The following is an 18,757-nucleotide window of genomic DNA, read 5'->3' on the forward strand; positions in this document are numbered from 1 at the left end:
GTATGTGTTATAACTTTATTGGTGCCAGTAGGTTTTGCAACTTTGCAAAGTATAGTTTTACGAACTAAATATTTGCTCTGACGGTACACCGATGTGACATGTTAAGTTTAAAGTGTAATCCTTGTTAAGGCTTACGCACGTATTTTTTTAGGCATTTTAAATGACAATTTCACACCAGCATTCGAAACAAAAAGTAGTTTATTTATTGATATGATTAATCAATGATGTCTATTTACCCAAGTAGATAAATTTTACAAAAAGAAGGCAGGCAACTGAATAGTCGACTTTTGTTTGGGTAATCGAGACTCGGCACCACCGTCTGATACTCACATTCTCGAGTACTCCTTGACATCTCGTCTATACACTGACAGTTTGAGAAACGACTACGGATATGATGATACCTCAAGGGACTGATAGTTCACCTGCAGAGGTATCAACCAAGTGCTGTAAAAATTGAAAACAACACGTTATCAATTTCAAGTGTCAAGATCATAATAACCTGACCTATTGTCAATAAAAATAACAATATTATGAGTTAACCATTTATGCAGATTCAAGGGCTAAATACTGATTCTTGTCATACCACTTTCTTTCTCAAACTATACTAGTAATGAGTAAACACGGAGGAAATCATGTATATATGTACATCATCACCACCTCATTTCCTAAAAAAGACTATTCCGTTATCCAGGTTTCATCACATTGGACCTAGAACATTGTGATGATCCAGGACGAAGCACATTCGCAAAGAAATCTTTAAACGGGTAACTTTAATCTTATAAATAGACAATATTAAAAATTACAAGTTTGTATTGCTATTTTTTACTTCAATTATTGAAGGTAATCTCATATATAAGCCGGCTTGTCATTTTTGCGTTTATTTTAGGATCGCTTTTAAGATAATAATATGAGAATATTTCTTATATCTACAAATGTAGTAAGACTGTATCTCATCATTATGCTTAACACGTAATGGGTTATGCACATGATTTTATTTTGAGAATTATTCACCTACTTAATTGTAACATATTTACAGACAATATAAATTTAAATTCACAGACAATATAAATTTAAATTCACATTCGTTTATAAGATGCTTAAATTCATAATCATTATTTCAAAACACCTTCATTTAGGTATTTGTTTATTATGTAAACACTAAATCACAAAAAAAATAAACACCAAAGAAAATTCGGAAAAAAACATTTGTGTCTGTTTTAATTGGTATATCAATTCTGGAAAATATTAAAACAACAAAAAACTTTACTCTAAGGGAAACCCGAAGAGGATAGTCCCTAGATAAACACCAAAAATAAAAGCTGTAACAAATTAAATGATGTTTGGAATATAGAAACGACTACAAGGTTGTGGTTCTATTCTTATACAGCGTAAATACTATCAAGAACCATATTATAGCACTGGTACAGAACCATCCTATATCACTGGTAAGTTTAAAGTTTTATTTCATTTTTACAGCATAAGAATGCCAAGAAGTGAGAAGGAGGTTTTTTCTAGGTAAACAAAATGTTTTTCGTTCACTTCAAAAACTCAATCAAAACGATTTTTCTTCAGCCAACTGACGTCAATTAAATAAATTCATCAAGGATAAAATTTCGTATTTACACCAGACGTGCGTTTCGCCTACAAATAACTCACCAGTGACGCTCGAATCCAAAAAAGTTAAAAAGACAAAATAAAGTACGAAGTTTAAGAGCATTGAGGACCAACATTCCTAAACGTTTTGCCAAATACAGCTATGGTAGAAAAGCCTCAAAACTCTACAACAATGGCACTGGCCTTATGTATGTAACCATTTAATTGATGAAAACTGTAAATTTGAAAGTACATTGTTCTTTAATCGTGACTCAATTAGTTAATCAAAATGTTTGAAGGTTTTTATCCCCAGGCAAATACATCTCACATGAGAGTGTTTGTCCTACACGGTCTAAAACAATAAATGAAAAGTTTGCTAGACACACCTTTTTCCTCTATTTTTCCATTTGTTTTAATTTGTGAATACAAATTTACATTTATAGACAATGACCTCACACTAAGAAAAAGAGCATCGCTAAACGGAATGTATCTTATATAATCACTGGTTCAGTTTAAACAGATGAGCGACTCAGACAGTCAATAAAAATAGTAATGATCGTACATTGTTTTTGCTGTTGTGCCATTGACGGACGTTTGCTGTATATAATGTGTTCTGTGCTTACTGTTTCCAAAATTCATTGTCATAAATACATTAAAGCGAACCAAGAGCCTTTATGTGTGCTACTGAGATAACAGTCATTACATTATGAAGACGAAAGAAACTAATCGTTTGACACAATACACATAAATATTTATAAGAATTAAAAAAAAATACGTCCTTTAAAAACTGCATTCAAACGGAGTTATATCAAATAATTCTTTTTACAGTTTGCTTTTACTATGCACGTGTAAAAAAGTTAATAATACAACAAATAATCAATTGAAATCATGCAACAAGAATAAAAACATTACTCTCCTTAATCTATTCATTCATCAACCTACCATTTACCAAATTAACAATTAAGTAACTAACCTTTACGCGAGAGTTAAAATGGAATGGGCTATTTAGCATGTTTAGATATATATGGGAACTTATCGTTCTTATGCCGTAGTGTGGTCTTACTTTATTTCCTCCGAAATGGCATTTGTCCTTTTTATAAATTAATTGACAACATTGATTTCTTTGCAAACATCTGTTTTTGTTTATCCCGTCTCAATCTCATGATTAAAAGGGGGAATCCGAAATAATAAAAGACAAAACATTTATTTCTTCTTCAATATATTTAACTACTAGAGAGTCACGAGGTGTCTGACCTTTTGACTGCCAACTTACATTTCGATAGTTTATATCTTATCCTGATAAGAAGTTGCGTTACTTTGGGACATTTTATTTGATCAGGTATGTGTACATTTCTCATAGTATGTTAATATTTAGAAATCTTTATAACGCTTGAATAATTGAAAAATTATGTTTTGTTTTACTGCTGATAAAAATTTAAAACGTTCCAATTTACCAACTTAACAAGGAAGTGATATTAAAAGGACCTGTCGAGTATCAGATAATATGTCATTAACCTCAACCACCCATCAAACTACAACGCTGCATCCCATAGATCATTAAGAATCGAACGAGTGTCAAACGATGCATGACCTGTTTACCCTTCTAGACGAAGCGTTCTGGAGCACTTGAGACCATCCCCAGTGTAATTGGGGTTCAAATTGCTGAGGTATTAGTTATTCTATGTTGTACCTTGTGTACTTTCAATTGTTTGTTGGTCTTTTACCTTTTTAGCCATATGCCATACGTCATTTTTTTTAAATTATCAGTTAGAATGTTTCTTTGGTATCTTTCTTCTCTCTTTTGAATGTTCTACATGTTATACATCATATACATGTTAAGGCAAAGTTATAAGGGTTTACTATTATAAATTGTGATTTGGATGGAGAGTTGTCTCATTGACACTCATACCACATCTTCTTATATCTATATTAGGGCACTTTTTGCTCAATTTAATTAGAGATTACAAAAAGGGTTATTGATCTATCATTTGAAACCTTTCAGATGTTCATAAGACATTCAGATATCAGTATGTTTAGTTTAAGAAATGTATAGGATATCTGCATGAGGGCTTCAACTTTCTTGTGTTTTAGTGTAAAACTGAGGAAAAAAAACAAAAGGCCAAGTGTTAATTTTGTCAGTCATATTTCAGTTTTATTCAAGGCTTAACTAAAACGATATTATCCGTAACATTTCTTTCTAGCTAACCCCATAGCTAATATCTATTTGGTCCAAAAACAATGAAGTTATTCCTTATTTGGTGTTTTTTTAACAGCATACCTTAATTTGTAAAGCAGGTTTAAACAATTCACAAAAAACATAAGTTGTCAGTTTAAACTCTACAAGGAACCATATTTTTTGAACTATGAAAGTAAAATTGTCACTATAGAGCTTGACATCTATTTTGTCATCAGTCTCCCTCTTCCAGTTTTTGATGTGGTTTCAATTATTCATTCCTGGTCTAGTTTCTGCACTATTGTTTTTTTTGTCGTATTTTGTTTGGTCATTGGGTTCTCGTGATCATCAACTATATGATCGAACTTCTTCTCACTTACCTCAAACATTGAAAAGAGGCAGATATGGATATGTAATATACAAGTTGCGATTTTGTACAGGTTATAACATGTACAGAAATTCTGTGCATGTTATAATTTGTACAATGCAGAAATACAAGTAATAACGTGTACAAAAGTACATCATACATGTTGTAACATGTACAAAAGTACCTCATACATGTTACAAAATATCGCTTAAAAATGGTTTTAACTTTTACAAAATTTAGAAATACAAATATGTTTCTATTATTACAAAACATGCCATTAACCTCTAAAATACTTTCATCATTTTGTTTTGTTATTGTCCTTTCATGTCAGTGTGGTACCTTTTTGATACAGTCATAACCAGATAAATAGCTTTTATAATTACTTAATACTTTAAAGGCTTTTAAAATACACATTATTCGGTATGCATCCAATAATATTGATAGTGGAGACCCTTTTACCTAGACAGAACACAATACCGACACTGAAAGTAATACTGACAAAACAATATCTAAAAAATTGGAACTAAAGTTGGACAAATAATGCGAGAAAGTGATATGAATTTGAGAGAGATAGTGCGTAAGTTGGTCCGAGACCACAATTGTCGTCCCTTGATTTTCGTTGTTCACGAATATAGTCCCTAGTGTTGACAGTGGGTTACTTGCCATTAATTTGTATACCCCTTCCAAATTAATTTCTCCATGTTTAATGCCTCAAATTGCAAGTAGGGGGGTGAAATTACACTGTTAAAAAATTTGGGTCCAGAATTTTAAAGGAAAGGAGTGATTTGGTCCAGCTGAAAAAGGTTGAAAATTAGCACTTCGGAAGCTGTCAAAAGATTTCAAGACGCCCTAAACATAAAATTGTCCATATTTTGAGTTAGAGCCGATGAAGTTTTCTATAATTTTGATATAATTTGTCCCAAAAGTAGTACAACACACTGTAGAAGTTTCTTTGAGAAAGCGCAGGTGGGATTTTTTTTATTTTCATTTATGTTCTAAAAGAAATGCACTACGAAATAATTGTGTTCTCGGACCAGTTATCATTGAGTGGGCAATGTTTTGTGCATGGTCAGTATAAGAAAGTCAGTAGTAAATATAAAAAAGAAGAAGTGGTATGATTGCCTATGAGACAACTCTTTAAAAGAGATCAAATGACACAAAAAGTAACAACTATAGTTCACCGTATGGCCTTAAACAATCCGCATAGTCAGCTATAAAGGACCAGAAATGACAAAATTACTGTTTGTAACAGTTCAAACGAAAAAACAAACGGCCTTATTTATCTACAAAAAATGAACAAAAAACAAATATGTAACAAATAGAAAACGACAACCACTGATTTACAGCCTTCTGACTTTGGACAGGTACATACATACAGAATGTGACAGGATTAATCATGGTGCTGGGATCACAAACCTATCCTAACCTAGGACAACAGTACAACATAAGAGTGAACTATAAAAATCAGTTGAAAAAGGCTTACCTCATCAGAAAGATACAAATGAAAATACATTATAACAAAAACACAAAGTGTACGTGGCCGGGCACTTGTATATCCCAACAATAAAAAGACACTAAGTTTTGATCTGAGAGTACTCGCAGTTACTGATAGCTAGTTCAGCTGTAAGTCTAGTAGGAGTTAATGTAGAAGAATGAAAGTTTTGTGCATCTCAAGGTATCACATGTCTTTGTCTTGTAGCAACAAGTAAAGAAACTCTTTTTCTAAAATGAATGAAAATGTAGCATTTTATTCCGGCTGTAAATAATGCGCATTATTTTGCTTTTGATTATTGTTCTTTACTATTTAATAAATTTCAATCGTGCATGAATATTCCGCTTTATTATTATTTTCAAACTTTGTACATGTTAAAACCATTTCTAAGCAATATTTTTGGTACATGTTACAACCTGTACAAAATTGCAACTTGTACACGACACATATACTACAATCTATGCCTTTGTTTAGTATGGCACGGAATCAGGGTCATAATTATCGCTTTTAGCATAAGCTAAATTCATCTAAATCAATTTAGCATATGCTGAATTGTTCAGCTTATACAGAAATGTTGGCGCAGAATTAAGATCATAAATATTAAACTTCGCATATATGATCATACATGCCAATATAAAAAAGAAGATGCGGTATGATTGCCAGTAAAACAACTTTCCACAAGAGACCAAAATGACACAAACATCAACAACTATAGGTCAACAATGAGCAAAGCCCATACTGCATAGTCAGCTATAAAAGGCCCCGATATGACAATGTAAAATAATTCAAACGAGAAAACAAGTTAATTTTAGCATATACTTAATTCATTAAGGCAAATATTTAATGAATTCAGCTTATGCTAAAATGAATTTAGCTAATGCAATTTAAAACGTTTGCTAAATACACGGATGTTAGAAATCCAGAATATGTTTTATATGACTGTACAATAAATTGTTTCATGATTTCAGCATGAGGAGTTTCTTCCTGTTGTTGCTGTTGGCAGTTACGTTTACATACGGACTACCATCTAGCAAGAAAAGATTCGACGGGTATGTGATTAATATAATGTTATAATGGTTGATTTTAAATGGGTTACCATTTTTTTTTAAAGCATGCACACATTCCTGTCCTAAACACATTTAGATGTAAAGAATGTACAGCACATTTTTTGTTTGTTCTCAGGATAACAAATATTCACATAATTCCGTTCTTTATCATGTTTATGTTGTTAAATTTTTCAATGAAACAGATAATAGTCTTGAAGATTTATTTTTCAGGAATCAGGTGCTTCGTATTTTACCAAAGAGTTCGGATGAAATTCTGAAAATCGTAGACATGGGTAAAAAGTACAATGTTAGTACATATAGTTTGTTATTTTAATATAATTTAACAGTGAAAATATGTAAAGTAACCGATACCGTTATCCTAGAGCAAACATATGGAAGTTTTTAACGACCTTTACTGGCTATACAACCCTTGGACTGTCGGTAAATATCCTAGAGCAACAAAAGAAGACACTGATAGAAATAACCATCTAATATGTTCTTCCCTATTTTCCAATGGTATTATACAGAAAAATATTAAAATATTTAACGAATAGAAGAGAAAAAAAAATCCAAACGACAACAAATACTGAATATTGAACTAAGCTGAGGATCATTATGTTCTACCTTAATAAATGTTCTGCGTTCAGAATATTGGGTCAGTCGAAATCGTCCGTCGATGAAAAAGTAGTAACACCATATCTAAGTGAAAACGCAACGCAGAGGCAATCAGCAACCATAATTTGAACGTCATTTGAACTCAAGTGGATATATGTCTCATTTTATTAAAACAAGATTAAGATGAAACAACACAAATCTCAATAAATGCAGGGTGTAAATTCATATGCTCCTTAAAAGTCAGTAGAAAAATGACATTCGCTTTAGATAACAATAAGGGTTAATAATACATTGTTTTTGTTGGAATAAATAAAATGTATAGAAAGAGACACGTACTTATATATTAAATTCTTGTAGGTTGATATTTGGAACATACCAAAGTCCCTCAACAGTACACTGGATATTCATGTTGACGCACATAATCTCAAGGGATTTGTGGCAGAACTGAAATCACTTGGAACCAATTACATGACATGGATTGAAGACCTACAAAAGTAAGAAAGTAAATTATATTCAATATGTCGTTATAGAACTACAAATTGCAGTCAATATAAACTAAATTTGATCAAGGAAAGCGTCAACGGACATCTACTAAATGACCCGAGTAACACAGCAAGGGTTAGTTATACTGTCTTCAACAATAGAACTGATGTACACGATATTTATGTCAAGAATTAAATCGTTCCCATCAACAGGTTTCAAGGATTTCGATATATCTTTGGTAACCATGGGCCAGTCACATCATATGTGATGCACACGGATTACATTCTACATGGTGAATGAATGTTTCAGCGACTACCAAAGATCCGTCTCCAACAACTACATATAACTATGCACAGTTGAATGATTTAAAACTGTTTACAATAATCTAGAAATTATACAAGCATCTGGGTGGGATATGAATAAAATGAGATATAGGACCGGGACAACTGCATTCCTTTTAATTTAGGGAAGGTAGATTACATATCGTGTACGTATTATAACCCTATGATTTATCAACGCCAGAGGTATGGCATTCGCTCTCGGCCTTTTGCCTCGGTGAAAATCATATCTTTGGGTTGATAAATCATAATATGTGTCTTACATCGTAAATACAATCCCCTTCCACTTTATGAATGTGACCTACCGAATTAGACTTTTTACCGGATTTGTTATCTCATAATCACCACGACGGGTGCCACATGTGGAGCAGAAATCTGCTTACCCTTCCGCAGCACCCGAGATCACCCCTAGTTTTCGGTCGGGTTCGTGTGGTTTATTCTTAAGTTTTTCTATGTTGTGTCATGTGTAGTATTGTTTGTCTGTTTGTCCTTTTCATTTTTAGCCATGGCGTTGTCAGTTTATTTTCGATTTATGAGTTTGACTGTCCCTCTGGTATCTTTCGTCCCTCTTTAGTATCAAACTCATTAAAAGTCAATAATTGTATAATGTCAATGTGACAACTCTCACCAAATACCAAATGACTTAGATGTCAGCAACTATTGATTATCAATAAAGGCAACAGTAGTATACCGCTGTTCAAAACTCATAATCCATGGACAAATAACAAAATCGGGGTAACAAACTAAAACCGAGGGAAAAGCATTAAATATAAGAGGAGAACAACGACATAACACTAAAATGTAACACACATAGACAAAATTCCACGAGAATAACAAATATAACATATATATATATATAACATCAAAACCAAATACATGAATTTGGGATAGACAAGTACCGTGACACGTCTTATTGCAATGTGAATTTACACTCAAAAATAAGAGAAAACAAACGACACAACGTTATAATGTAATACACACAGAAACGAACTATAATATAACAATGGCCATATTCCTGACTTGGTACAGGGCATTTTTAAAGGAAAAAATGGTGGGTTGAACCTGGTTTTGTGTCATGCCAAACCTCGCACTTTTATGGCCATGTGAAATATAACATCAAAATGACAACACAGAACTACAATATAAATAAATTGGAGAACACAATTGACAAAGAATCACACGAACAACAGCCAACAAAAGGCAACAAGTTCAGAAGTGTATTTTGTCCACACAAGACCTACGTGTGACGCCCAGATATCAAGCCATCATACATGACAAATAGTAATCAATTCAGACGAAAAACCATTTGCCACATCGGTTTCCTATGCCTTAAAGCATACAGTTTTGGAAATAATTGAGAAGAAAACTCTGACATTACATCAAATTTCCATAAAGTGACATCAGTATCAATATGTGCAGAAAAATAAAGGTGCAACAAAAAGCCCTAGACGCCGAATAATTGACAAAATCAGTAAAATCAAACAGAGTTACAAACAAATAACAATTCACTAAACATTAAGAAATACAAACCCCAAAACTACCGGGGTACTTATGCCATACATTTCAATCACAAACAAAAAACATTTTATTTCCACATCACATAAAAGCAAAAGATTTATTCATTTACCATATACTATGGATTCATTACAATTCAATGGATACCAATTTTTCGAGGGTTTCAAGGGGAAAGATGAACCCCGAATTCAAACGCTCAACGAATAACACATTTCAAATAGGCTTTGTATACAGAGATTGACAAAACCACGAAATAAAATATCCACGAATAGGCAAGTTTTCAGCAATCCACAAAAGTTGATACTCACGTAAATAAATGAATCCACAGTAACTTATGAAAAGATTTACTCACTCTTACATGTAATACCACATTTGTCGTATTAGAATCAAAATAAACAATTGTTACTGTCATTCCAAAAAATGAACGTTTTAACTCTTTCAGACTAATAGAAAATGAAAATGTCCATTCTTCACACGTGAAATCCAGAGCAGCGGCTAGCTTTAGTTTGTCACATTATCATTCAAGCTTTCAGGTAATTATGTCATATTGTCATTCCAGTTATCATTTAACTATGTCCTAATATCATTCCAGCTATCAGGTAATTATATCTCATTGTCATTCCAGCGTTCAGGTAATTATGTCGTATGATCAATCCAGCTTTTTAGTAATTATTATCATTCCAGCTATCAGGGTTCTATGTAATATTATCATTCCAGTTGTCAGTTAATTATAATTCATGATCATTCCAGTTTTCAGGTAATTATGTTCCATTATCATTCTAGCTGTAGGTAATAATATTACATTTTCATTCAAGCTATCAGGTAATTAGGTCTTGTCATCATTCTATCTATCACGTGATTATGTCAAATTATAATTCCAAATATAAGGTAAATATGTCATTTTATCAGTCTAGCTATCAGGTAATTATGTTGTATCACATGTATAGTTGTAGCAACCAGGTAATTATGTCATATAACAAGGAGACAGTAATATACCGCTGATTGAAAGTCATAACTCAATTGAGAGAAAACAAAGCCGGGTCGATATCATCATTCTAGTTATTAATTAATTATGTCAAATTATCGTTACAGCTATAAGGTAAGTCTGTCACATTGTCAGTCTACCAACCAGGTAACTATGTCACATTATCATTCTAGCAACCAGGTAACTATGTCACATTATCATTCTAGATATCAGGTTATTATGTCACATTATCATTCTAGCTATCATGTTATTATGTCACATAAGCATTCTACGATAAGATATCTCAATTTAAACATTTCCTTTATCGTGTGTCCATTTGGTGCCAATTTCAGGACATTGTGGCGCAGGTTTAAACGAAATGCGCATCTGGCGTATCAATTTTTAGAACTTAATCTATCATGGTAAAACATAGAACTGAGAATGGAATATATGAGTCCATTTATAGATGATTAGGTTTCCTGATCTTTATACAACAATATCACCTTTATTCAGGTAACATACAAACATAGTGACGAATAGAGGAACTATATCACGTAAATTACCAAAGTTTTAAGGATACTGAATATGACATACAGTCAAACACTTTGGTCCTGAATTAGAGATGGTATTTTTAGAAATAAAACTTATATTATTTACTTATTCATTTAAGTATAATAGTATAATAGTAAATCTTGTCATTCATTTTTCACCACAGATCTCCAATCATTTAGATGCCGTAGCATTATCATCCAGATACGCAACTGTACATACTGCTGGTCATAGTGTACAAGGAAGGGCGATCAAATATTTGAAGGCAAGTAAAACGAATAGGTTGTGAAAAAGACCAATGTGAATTAGATGTGTTGTGTCTGTTGATTTTTTCTAGAGTCATAAATAGTCTATACTTTTATACGTCTTAATGATAATTCCTCGAATATTGTAGTTGTATTGACATCATTTACAAACTTAAAACTTAGTGTATATAATCTATTCATTGTGTCTGTCTGATATGGGTAAACTATATGAATCATCAAGAGTAGCAATTATAAATTTGTATATTAAAACATAACAAATACGCTGGCTGATAATATTTTGAATTTGTTTAATAGATGCAATGAAAAATTTACAATACAACAGTTTAAATAGTAATTAAAAATGTATGAAAACATAACTTTAATTAATGATCATTATATCATGTTCGTTTGTATAGGTCAGTTCAGGGGGATCAAAGAAAGCTATAATAATCGACGGAGGTATTCATGCTAGAGAATGGATTTCTACTGCTGTTGTAATGTACCTCATTGATCAGGTTTGTTCTCATAACTAATAATGGGTAAATTAAAGAAATTCATAAATACAAATAATCTATACATAGTGGTACTACTTGATATTTGGTAACAACTTCTTTTTTTTTTTTTATCTTTGAAAGGAATTTTTAGTCAATAATATAACTGCAAAATATCATAGCGTATTTAATAGATCCACAGATTATAATAGATTCATAGTTTAAAAAAAAAAAAAAAAAAATCCAACAACAACAAAAAACTCTTTAACGCTTAAAACGTTTTAAACGCTGGTGATACATCAGAAAATGCCTGTACCAAGTCAAGAATATGACAGTTGTTATGCATTCATTTGATGTGTTTTAGATTTTGCTATTTGATGAGGGATTTTCTGTTTTGAATTTTCCTCTGAGTTTACGGTAGTATTTTTTGTGATTTTACTTTTCAATGTATGGGGTTTGTACTGACTGTTTTATGATATGAGTCATGAGTGACGTAATTTAACAATAAATATCAATCTTCTTAACATTTAGCTCGCCATGAATCCTGATAACAACCCCGAGATAACTTCAATGTTACAGAAATTTGACTGGTACCTTTTACCAGTGATGAATCCAGATGGATACGAGTACTCGAGAACGAATGTAAGTAAACTTATAAAACGATAAAATATAAAAAGGCAATTCAAGTATTTTAATCTGCTCGAACAAAATTTAAATCAATATATATAAATATATATATATATAACATCTTCAGAAAGGTAACTGAACGTATTAAAACAACAGGAACTCAATAGAACTAAGGCGGTTCAAGTATCTAAAACTGCTCGAATAAAATGTAAATTAATAAATACTGACTCCAAGTATAAATGTAAGTAAATTTATAAAACGACGAGAACTTGTTCATGTTGTTACAACCTATAAGAATTCATGCAATTCAAATAATGAAAAGTGCTCGAACACAATGTGAATAAATAGATAATAGCTTCTAGACCAAATGTTAGTCAACTATAAAACAACACAAATATTTATGTAGTTTGGCAGAAAGTACATGAACTTCTAAGGCAGGTCAAGTAGTAAAATCAACAGGAACAGATGTAAGTCATTTATGCAATCGTGTGCAATCGCGGCTAAATCTATAATTTTGCATACCTTGTAAGAAGTTCAAAAAGGAACAAGCATGTGCTCTCATTTTCAATTGATAGTGTGGCGGCTTAGTACCGAAATTTGACAAAATCATGCAAATGGTGATACAAGCAAGGGATTTGACATAGATGTTCATTAGGAAGTACTTTATCGTATACGAGGAGTAGCCAACATGTTTTTGATTTTTTTTTCACGGCGGCCATCTTGAAGTTAAAATTGACATCATTTTGCTCAATCGTGGAGATTGAAAAACTGTTCTTACCATTTTCAACGCTATATATGTCATGACAACTATTTGAATACAATAAAATGATATGAAAATATGTCAAACAGACAACAATTGTAAAAAAAAATCACCACTTCCGGTTTGGGTCGAAAAAGTTCGTACACTCGAGTGAAATAATAGTGGTATAGATATACGATCAAAATATCCGTTTGATATATCGGTAATAATATTAGACATGCTGGAGGAATGATTAGTGTAATAATGTACAATATTTTCCGATGTATTCCGTTTTAACAGATACATGAACATAATTTTGTACAGGTCAAGCCAGCTTTGTAACACTTACAATTACCAAAACATGTTTTCTTGCAACCACATTTATGTAACTCCTGGCAAGATGCAGCAATTGCTGCTAATTTTGTCAAATGAGGAATCCACATTCCATCTGCGTTCTAGATCTCCTAAACCCATCCCCAATCACCAGGACTAGGTAGATGTTGATCATGCGTGACTGCCTGTCCCCATACATGGCCACCTCGGTATGTAGCTAGTTTGGTACAGCTCTAGTTGGTCGAATGGTGTCATACTGTCTTTGTTTGCGTGCAAATAGTTCAAGTCTGGATTCGTTGATGTCAAATGTTGTTGTAGTTCTGTCGTACATAACCACAACAAATGCCTCTATCAACTCCATATCAGCCTCACTGACCAATACAGTTTTCTCACTTTATCGTTCAAAAACCTCGGTTATATCATTAAATATTTCCCACGTCATGCCATCTCAATATGTAATCCACCGAACGTAACAACGAATTCATTTGGCCATTCCCATTGAATTTGATCTGCCAAAACAAATAGCGGTTGGTCTGCTGTAATCAATGGAGTTTGACCAGCATTAACAAACAACACAACATCCCTGAGCTTATCCATCGAATGTTTTATGGTAGCAACTGAGTGAGCTTGTTCTTAAAATAATGGCATTAAGCAGCTAAGACTTATTTCAACAGTTGATCCACGTCTCTCTAAAGAATGAAATGATGACCATGAAATATTTTCGGACGTAATATCTTCACTTGTTAACCTCACCGTATTTAACCACTCAAGCTCATGAATAGATAATTGTGGTTAAGTATATTAGTAATATCGTCAGGCAGAATGAGAAGTTTTGGTTTTGTTTTAAGATAGGCATGTTCTTACAAAGTTTCATGCTTGTATCACCATTTGCATGATTTGTGTGGTAAGCTGCTTAACTATGACATCAACACAACTATATCTAAAGCTACAGATACGTTAAAAAAAATAAATGAAAATGAACTTGTTTGACACTATCATATTTAAATGTTCACTAAACCATGACAGTATTATCATCTACATAATTTGTTCAAAAACCTCATCAATATCAAGGACAATAAACTCATAATTGTGAGCAACAGTCGCGGGTCCCGTCTACAGAACACTCACCTGTGACAATCGAATTTAACAAGTCAAACGACCAAATATATAAATACTTGGAAAGTTCACATCATAATTTACACATATACCAAGTCTCAAATTGATTAGACTATAAGTTCATAATAACCAGCTTCGTTGGTCAATAAACTTCAACCTGATACGGGATGGAAGAACAGTTGGTCGATCAAAACAAAATCTCCCTTTACTTTATGTGTATTTCTCTAATGGTTGAAATTGCAAGTTCTTTGTGATAGAAATTATCTTCATTCTAATGTTTTTTTTATTAATTTCGTCATAAGATACGTGTACAAAATTGTATTTCAGAATAGAATGTGGAGAAAGAATCGAGCAACATCTCATAGTATAACAGGAACATGTACTGGTGTTGATCTCAATAGAAATTTTGGATTTCACTGGAATCCAGGTATTATAAAAAAAATCTTTATACAAGTTAAATGATGTGATACATTCGAAGTTTTCAATTTAACAGGCCATCGATGATTTTTTGCATTATTAGGATTCTAGTAAAACTATTTCTATAAAATTATTTGGCACAACTTTTCGGAATTTTGTATCCTCAATGCTCTTCAACTTTGTGCTTGTTTGGCTTTATAAATATTTTGATATGAGCGTCACTGATGAGTCTTATGTAGACAAAACGCGCGTCTGGCGTACTAAATTATAATCCTGGTACCTTTGATAACTATTTACACCACTGGGTCGATACCACTGCTGGTGGACGTTTCGTCCCTGAGGTTATCAACAGCCCAGTAGTGAACACTTCGGTGTTGACATGAATATCATTTATGTGGTCATTTTTTTTTTTTATAAATTTCCTGTGTACAAAACTTTGAATTTTTCGAAAAACTAAGGATTTTATTATCCCAGGCATAGAATACCTTAGCCGTATTTGGCACAACTTTTCGGAATTTTGGATCCTCAATGCTCCTCAACTTTGTACTTGTTTGGCTTTATAAATATTTTGATATGAGCGTCACTGATGAGTCCTATGTAGACGAAACGCGCATCTGGCGTACTAAATTATAATCCTGGTAACTATTAATTTGGCGGAACTCATGTTTTTATGATTTTTTGTGTTGATGCGAATTATTTATAGGGACTCCCCTCCGCCAATCACATTTCAGCCTACCCTCACGCCATCGACATTAACACATGGTTTAGAATGTTGATTTTTATATCATACACAAATGTGTACTATGCCTATTGTTGGCTGTTATTTTTACACTATTGCGTTTCCAATTGTGTACATGTATGCAAGACAGCTTTTTGGTACCCCTCATGGTCATCATTTTAGATTACATTGGTAAATAAGATTTCGTGTTTAAATTTATTAAGCGTGGATTACATCATGGTCATTATTTTAAATGACATCGGATAAGAAAAGATTCCATACTAAAATTGATGAAATATATCATAATTACGCATAGGAGAACAATATACTGTAAAATATTACAACTCTAAATTTCAGCGATCGGCGGAAGTAGAGATGAATGTGAGGAGACATTTGCTGGAACTAAAGCTTTCTCAGAACCAGAGTCCCGAGCAGTCGGTCATTTGATGCAAAGTCTTAGAGGTCAGGCAATAGCATACCTTAATTTACACTCTTATGGACAGCTGTGGCTTTGGCCATGGGGATATACTACTAGTCTTCCTTCTGATTTGGCAGATCTGGTAAGATGTAAGATTGGTGTTGCTTTTAAATATCTTGGACATTTACTTCTAAATTGATTTGGAATATAGCTTTTGCAGTCTTTACATTTTACTATGTTGCGTATAACTTCCTGTTGACACGTTATTTATCGAAATGAAGTCAGCACTTTTTATCTCACCTAGGGCGGAGGACCAAATGAGGTTTCGCATTACTTGGAGTCCGTAGTCCGTCTTCGTCGTCGTCGTTGTTAACTTTTTGCATTTTGGACTTCTTCTAGAGAACCACTGAATAGAATGAAACAAAACATGGCATGAGTGTTCCTTATTAAGTTCTGACCAAGTGTTGTAATTTTGTATACGATCCATCATTCAAGATGGCGGCCAGCGGGGGATAATCCATAAAAATGTCTTTTCTTAGAGAACCACTGTACATGTATATTAAATATTAAACCAAATTTGACCTCAATCGTTATTAGGGTATCTGTTATGATTTTTATCTGTTTTACATTATTTCCAAAACCAAAGTAGAATCAGGTGAGCGACACAATCTCTTTGGAGCCTCTTGTTTAACTTAGAACGATAAATAGACTATATCTATATAGATAAGCAACCCTTTATTGATAAAAGTTTACAGTTATATACTCTTTATATAAGTACATATTATATTTCAAACAAAGCGCAACATTTCCCTATAAAAATCAATATTTCATAAAGTTTTACATTTGAACGATTGTTGATTGCTGAACGTACAGCGGTACATTGTTTATGATTATTCAGATTGAAAACAAATCATAATAAATCAAATAGGTAGATCGGAATACTAGTTTTGACTGCTCCAGGAAAATGATTGAAAGGATAAAACATGTTGCCTTCCAATGAGGCACCTCAAAACAAAAGGTCAACTGTAACGGGACATATCTTTTATTCCCAGGTCAATTTTAATGAAATGTTTCCTCTACTGTTCGTGAATATACTGCTTACATGTGTGTGTATTGTTTGTCAGGAAGCGCCAGCTCGGCACATCAAATGTGTTATTTTCCAACCAAATTTATGATTCATATGCGGTATATATATAAAGAAACGTACATTATTTGTTTATCCTTTGAGATCGATAAGAGTTATGTTAAGCATTACTTAAAACGTTTATGTTCTCTTTTTTTTCTACAGAAACATATGGCTGGAAGAGGAGCTGCTGCTATCTACCCTTCCAATCATGCCCATTACACCACCGGTGGTGATGCGACAGATTTATGTAAGTGTTGTTTTTTTTATGTGCATTCTGTTGGAGAATCAATAGTATATTTATGTTTTTTTTATGTTTGTGCATATTTGTCTAGGTAGGAATTGTAAAACGAAAATGTTAACTTTTGATCAATAATTGTTCTGATTGATTGTTGACATGTTTTTATCAATATATAAGAAGTACAAATAACAAAATAACTGAACTCTGAATAACATTTAAACCGGAAATTTCCGAATGAAATCGCAAAATTAAAAGCTCAAGACATCAACCGAATGGATAATAACTAATTTATTCCTGACTTGGAACAGACATTTTCCTAATGGAATAAACCTGGGTTTATTGATAGCTACACCTTTCACTTGTATGACGATTGCATAAAAATTCCATTGTGTTGAAAAACCCAGACATAATTGGTTTCATCTAGGTGTCTATGTATACACGATTATAAATCGCTGGAGATGTACTAAACACATTAATAATTATATTATCTTAATGTTGTTTTGTGTTAATTTTGCAATGTTATAAACAAATAACAAGATTTGTCACCACTTGATGTACATACGTTCTTTATCAACAGACCCAGCTGCTGGAGGAGCTGACGATTTCGCTAAAGGTGGCGCTGGTATAAAATATTCATACACCGTAGAATTACGGGATACTGGACGACATGGCTTTGTTCTACCAGCTAGCACTATTATCCCATCCGGGGAAGAAACATTGAAGGGAATAATAGCATTTGCCAGCGAACTATATGCATATGAGAGACTGTAGAATAGTGTCTTTGTTATGAATTGTGTCAAACTCAATGATATATTAGATTTTAACGCCTATTTTCTGTTCCTTCGAATTCCAGTAAAACAGTTTGAAATATATTTGATTTAGTTAATTATAAAAGATCAAAGTTTTATTATTTGTGGTGATTTATTTGCGCGATATTCTATTTCTAGCGAATGTCGCAAATAATAAAGTGCTCGCGATTTAGTTGATTTACAGTATATTGTAACTCAAATTTAGCATGTAAATATCGAACATAGATAACTTTTTTAAACTCCTCTCAAAAAATATATAATATTAGTAATAAAAACTTATACAGTATCGATGACGTGCTCTGAACTACCCTGACAAGGTACGCCCATATCCCGAATTAAAAATAT

At 32.7% G+C, this 18,757-nt stretch overlaps 1 protein-coding gene across 1 annotated transcript; it reads left to right on the plus strand.

The window, feature by feature from the left end:
* The first annotated feature begins 2,849 nt into the window (after positions 1-2,849).
* On the plus strand, positions 2,850-18,510 carry LOC139524640 (carboxypeptidase B-like). The gene is made up of 12 exons (XM_071319592.1): positions 2,850-2,932; positions 6,594-6,674; positions 6,903-6,978; positions 7,644-7,780; positions 10,065-10,155; positions 11,302-11,400; positions 11,797-11,895; positions 12,403-12,513; positions 15,014-15,113; positions 16,179-16,381; positions 17,528-17,612; positions 18,181-18,510. The coding sequence occupies exons 2-12, from the start codon at positions 6,595-6,597 to the stop codon at positions 18,372-18,374; spliced, it is 1,275 nt and encodes a 424-aa protein (XP_071175693.1). The 5' UTR covers positions 2,850-2,932; position 6,594; the 3' UTR covers positions 18,375-18,510.
* The last annotated feature ends 247 nt before the right edge of the window (positions 18,511-18,757 follow it).

The sequence above is a fragment of the Mytilus edulis genome, chromosome 5 (assembly GCF_963676685.1).
Source record: "Mytilus edulis chromosome 5, xbMytEdul2.2, whole genome shotgun sequence".
In the NCBI taxonomy this organism is placed as follows: domain Eukaryota; kingdom Metazoa; phylum Mollusca; class Bivalvia; order Mytilida; family Mytilidae; genus Mytilus; species Mytilus edulis.

Coding starts and splice junctions, on each gene's coding strand:
- LOC139524640 (XM_071319592.1), top strand. CDS start 6,595: ATGAGGAGTTTCTTCCTGTTGTTGCTGTTGGCAGTTACGTTTACATAC. Junction 11,896..12,402: donor TAATGTACCTCATTGATCAG/GTTTGTTCTCAT, acceptor CTTAACATTTAG/CTCGCCATGAATCCTGATAA. Junction 12,514..15,013: donor ACGAGTACTCGAGAACGAAT/GTAAGTAAACTT, acceptor ATTGTATTTCAG/AATAGAATGTGGAGAAAGAA.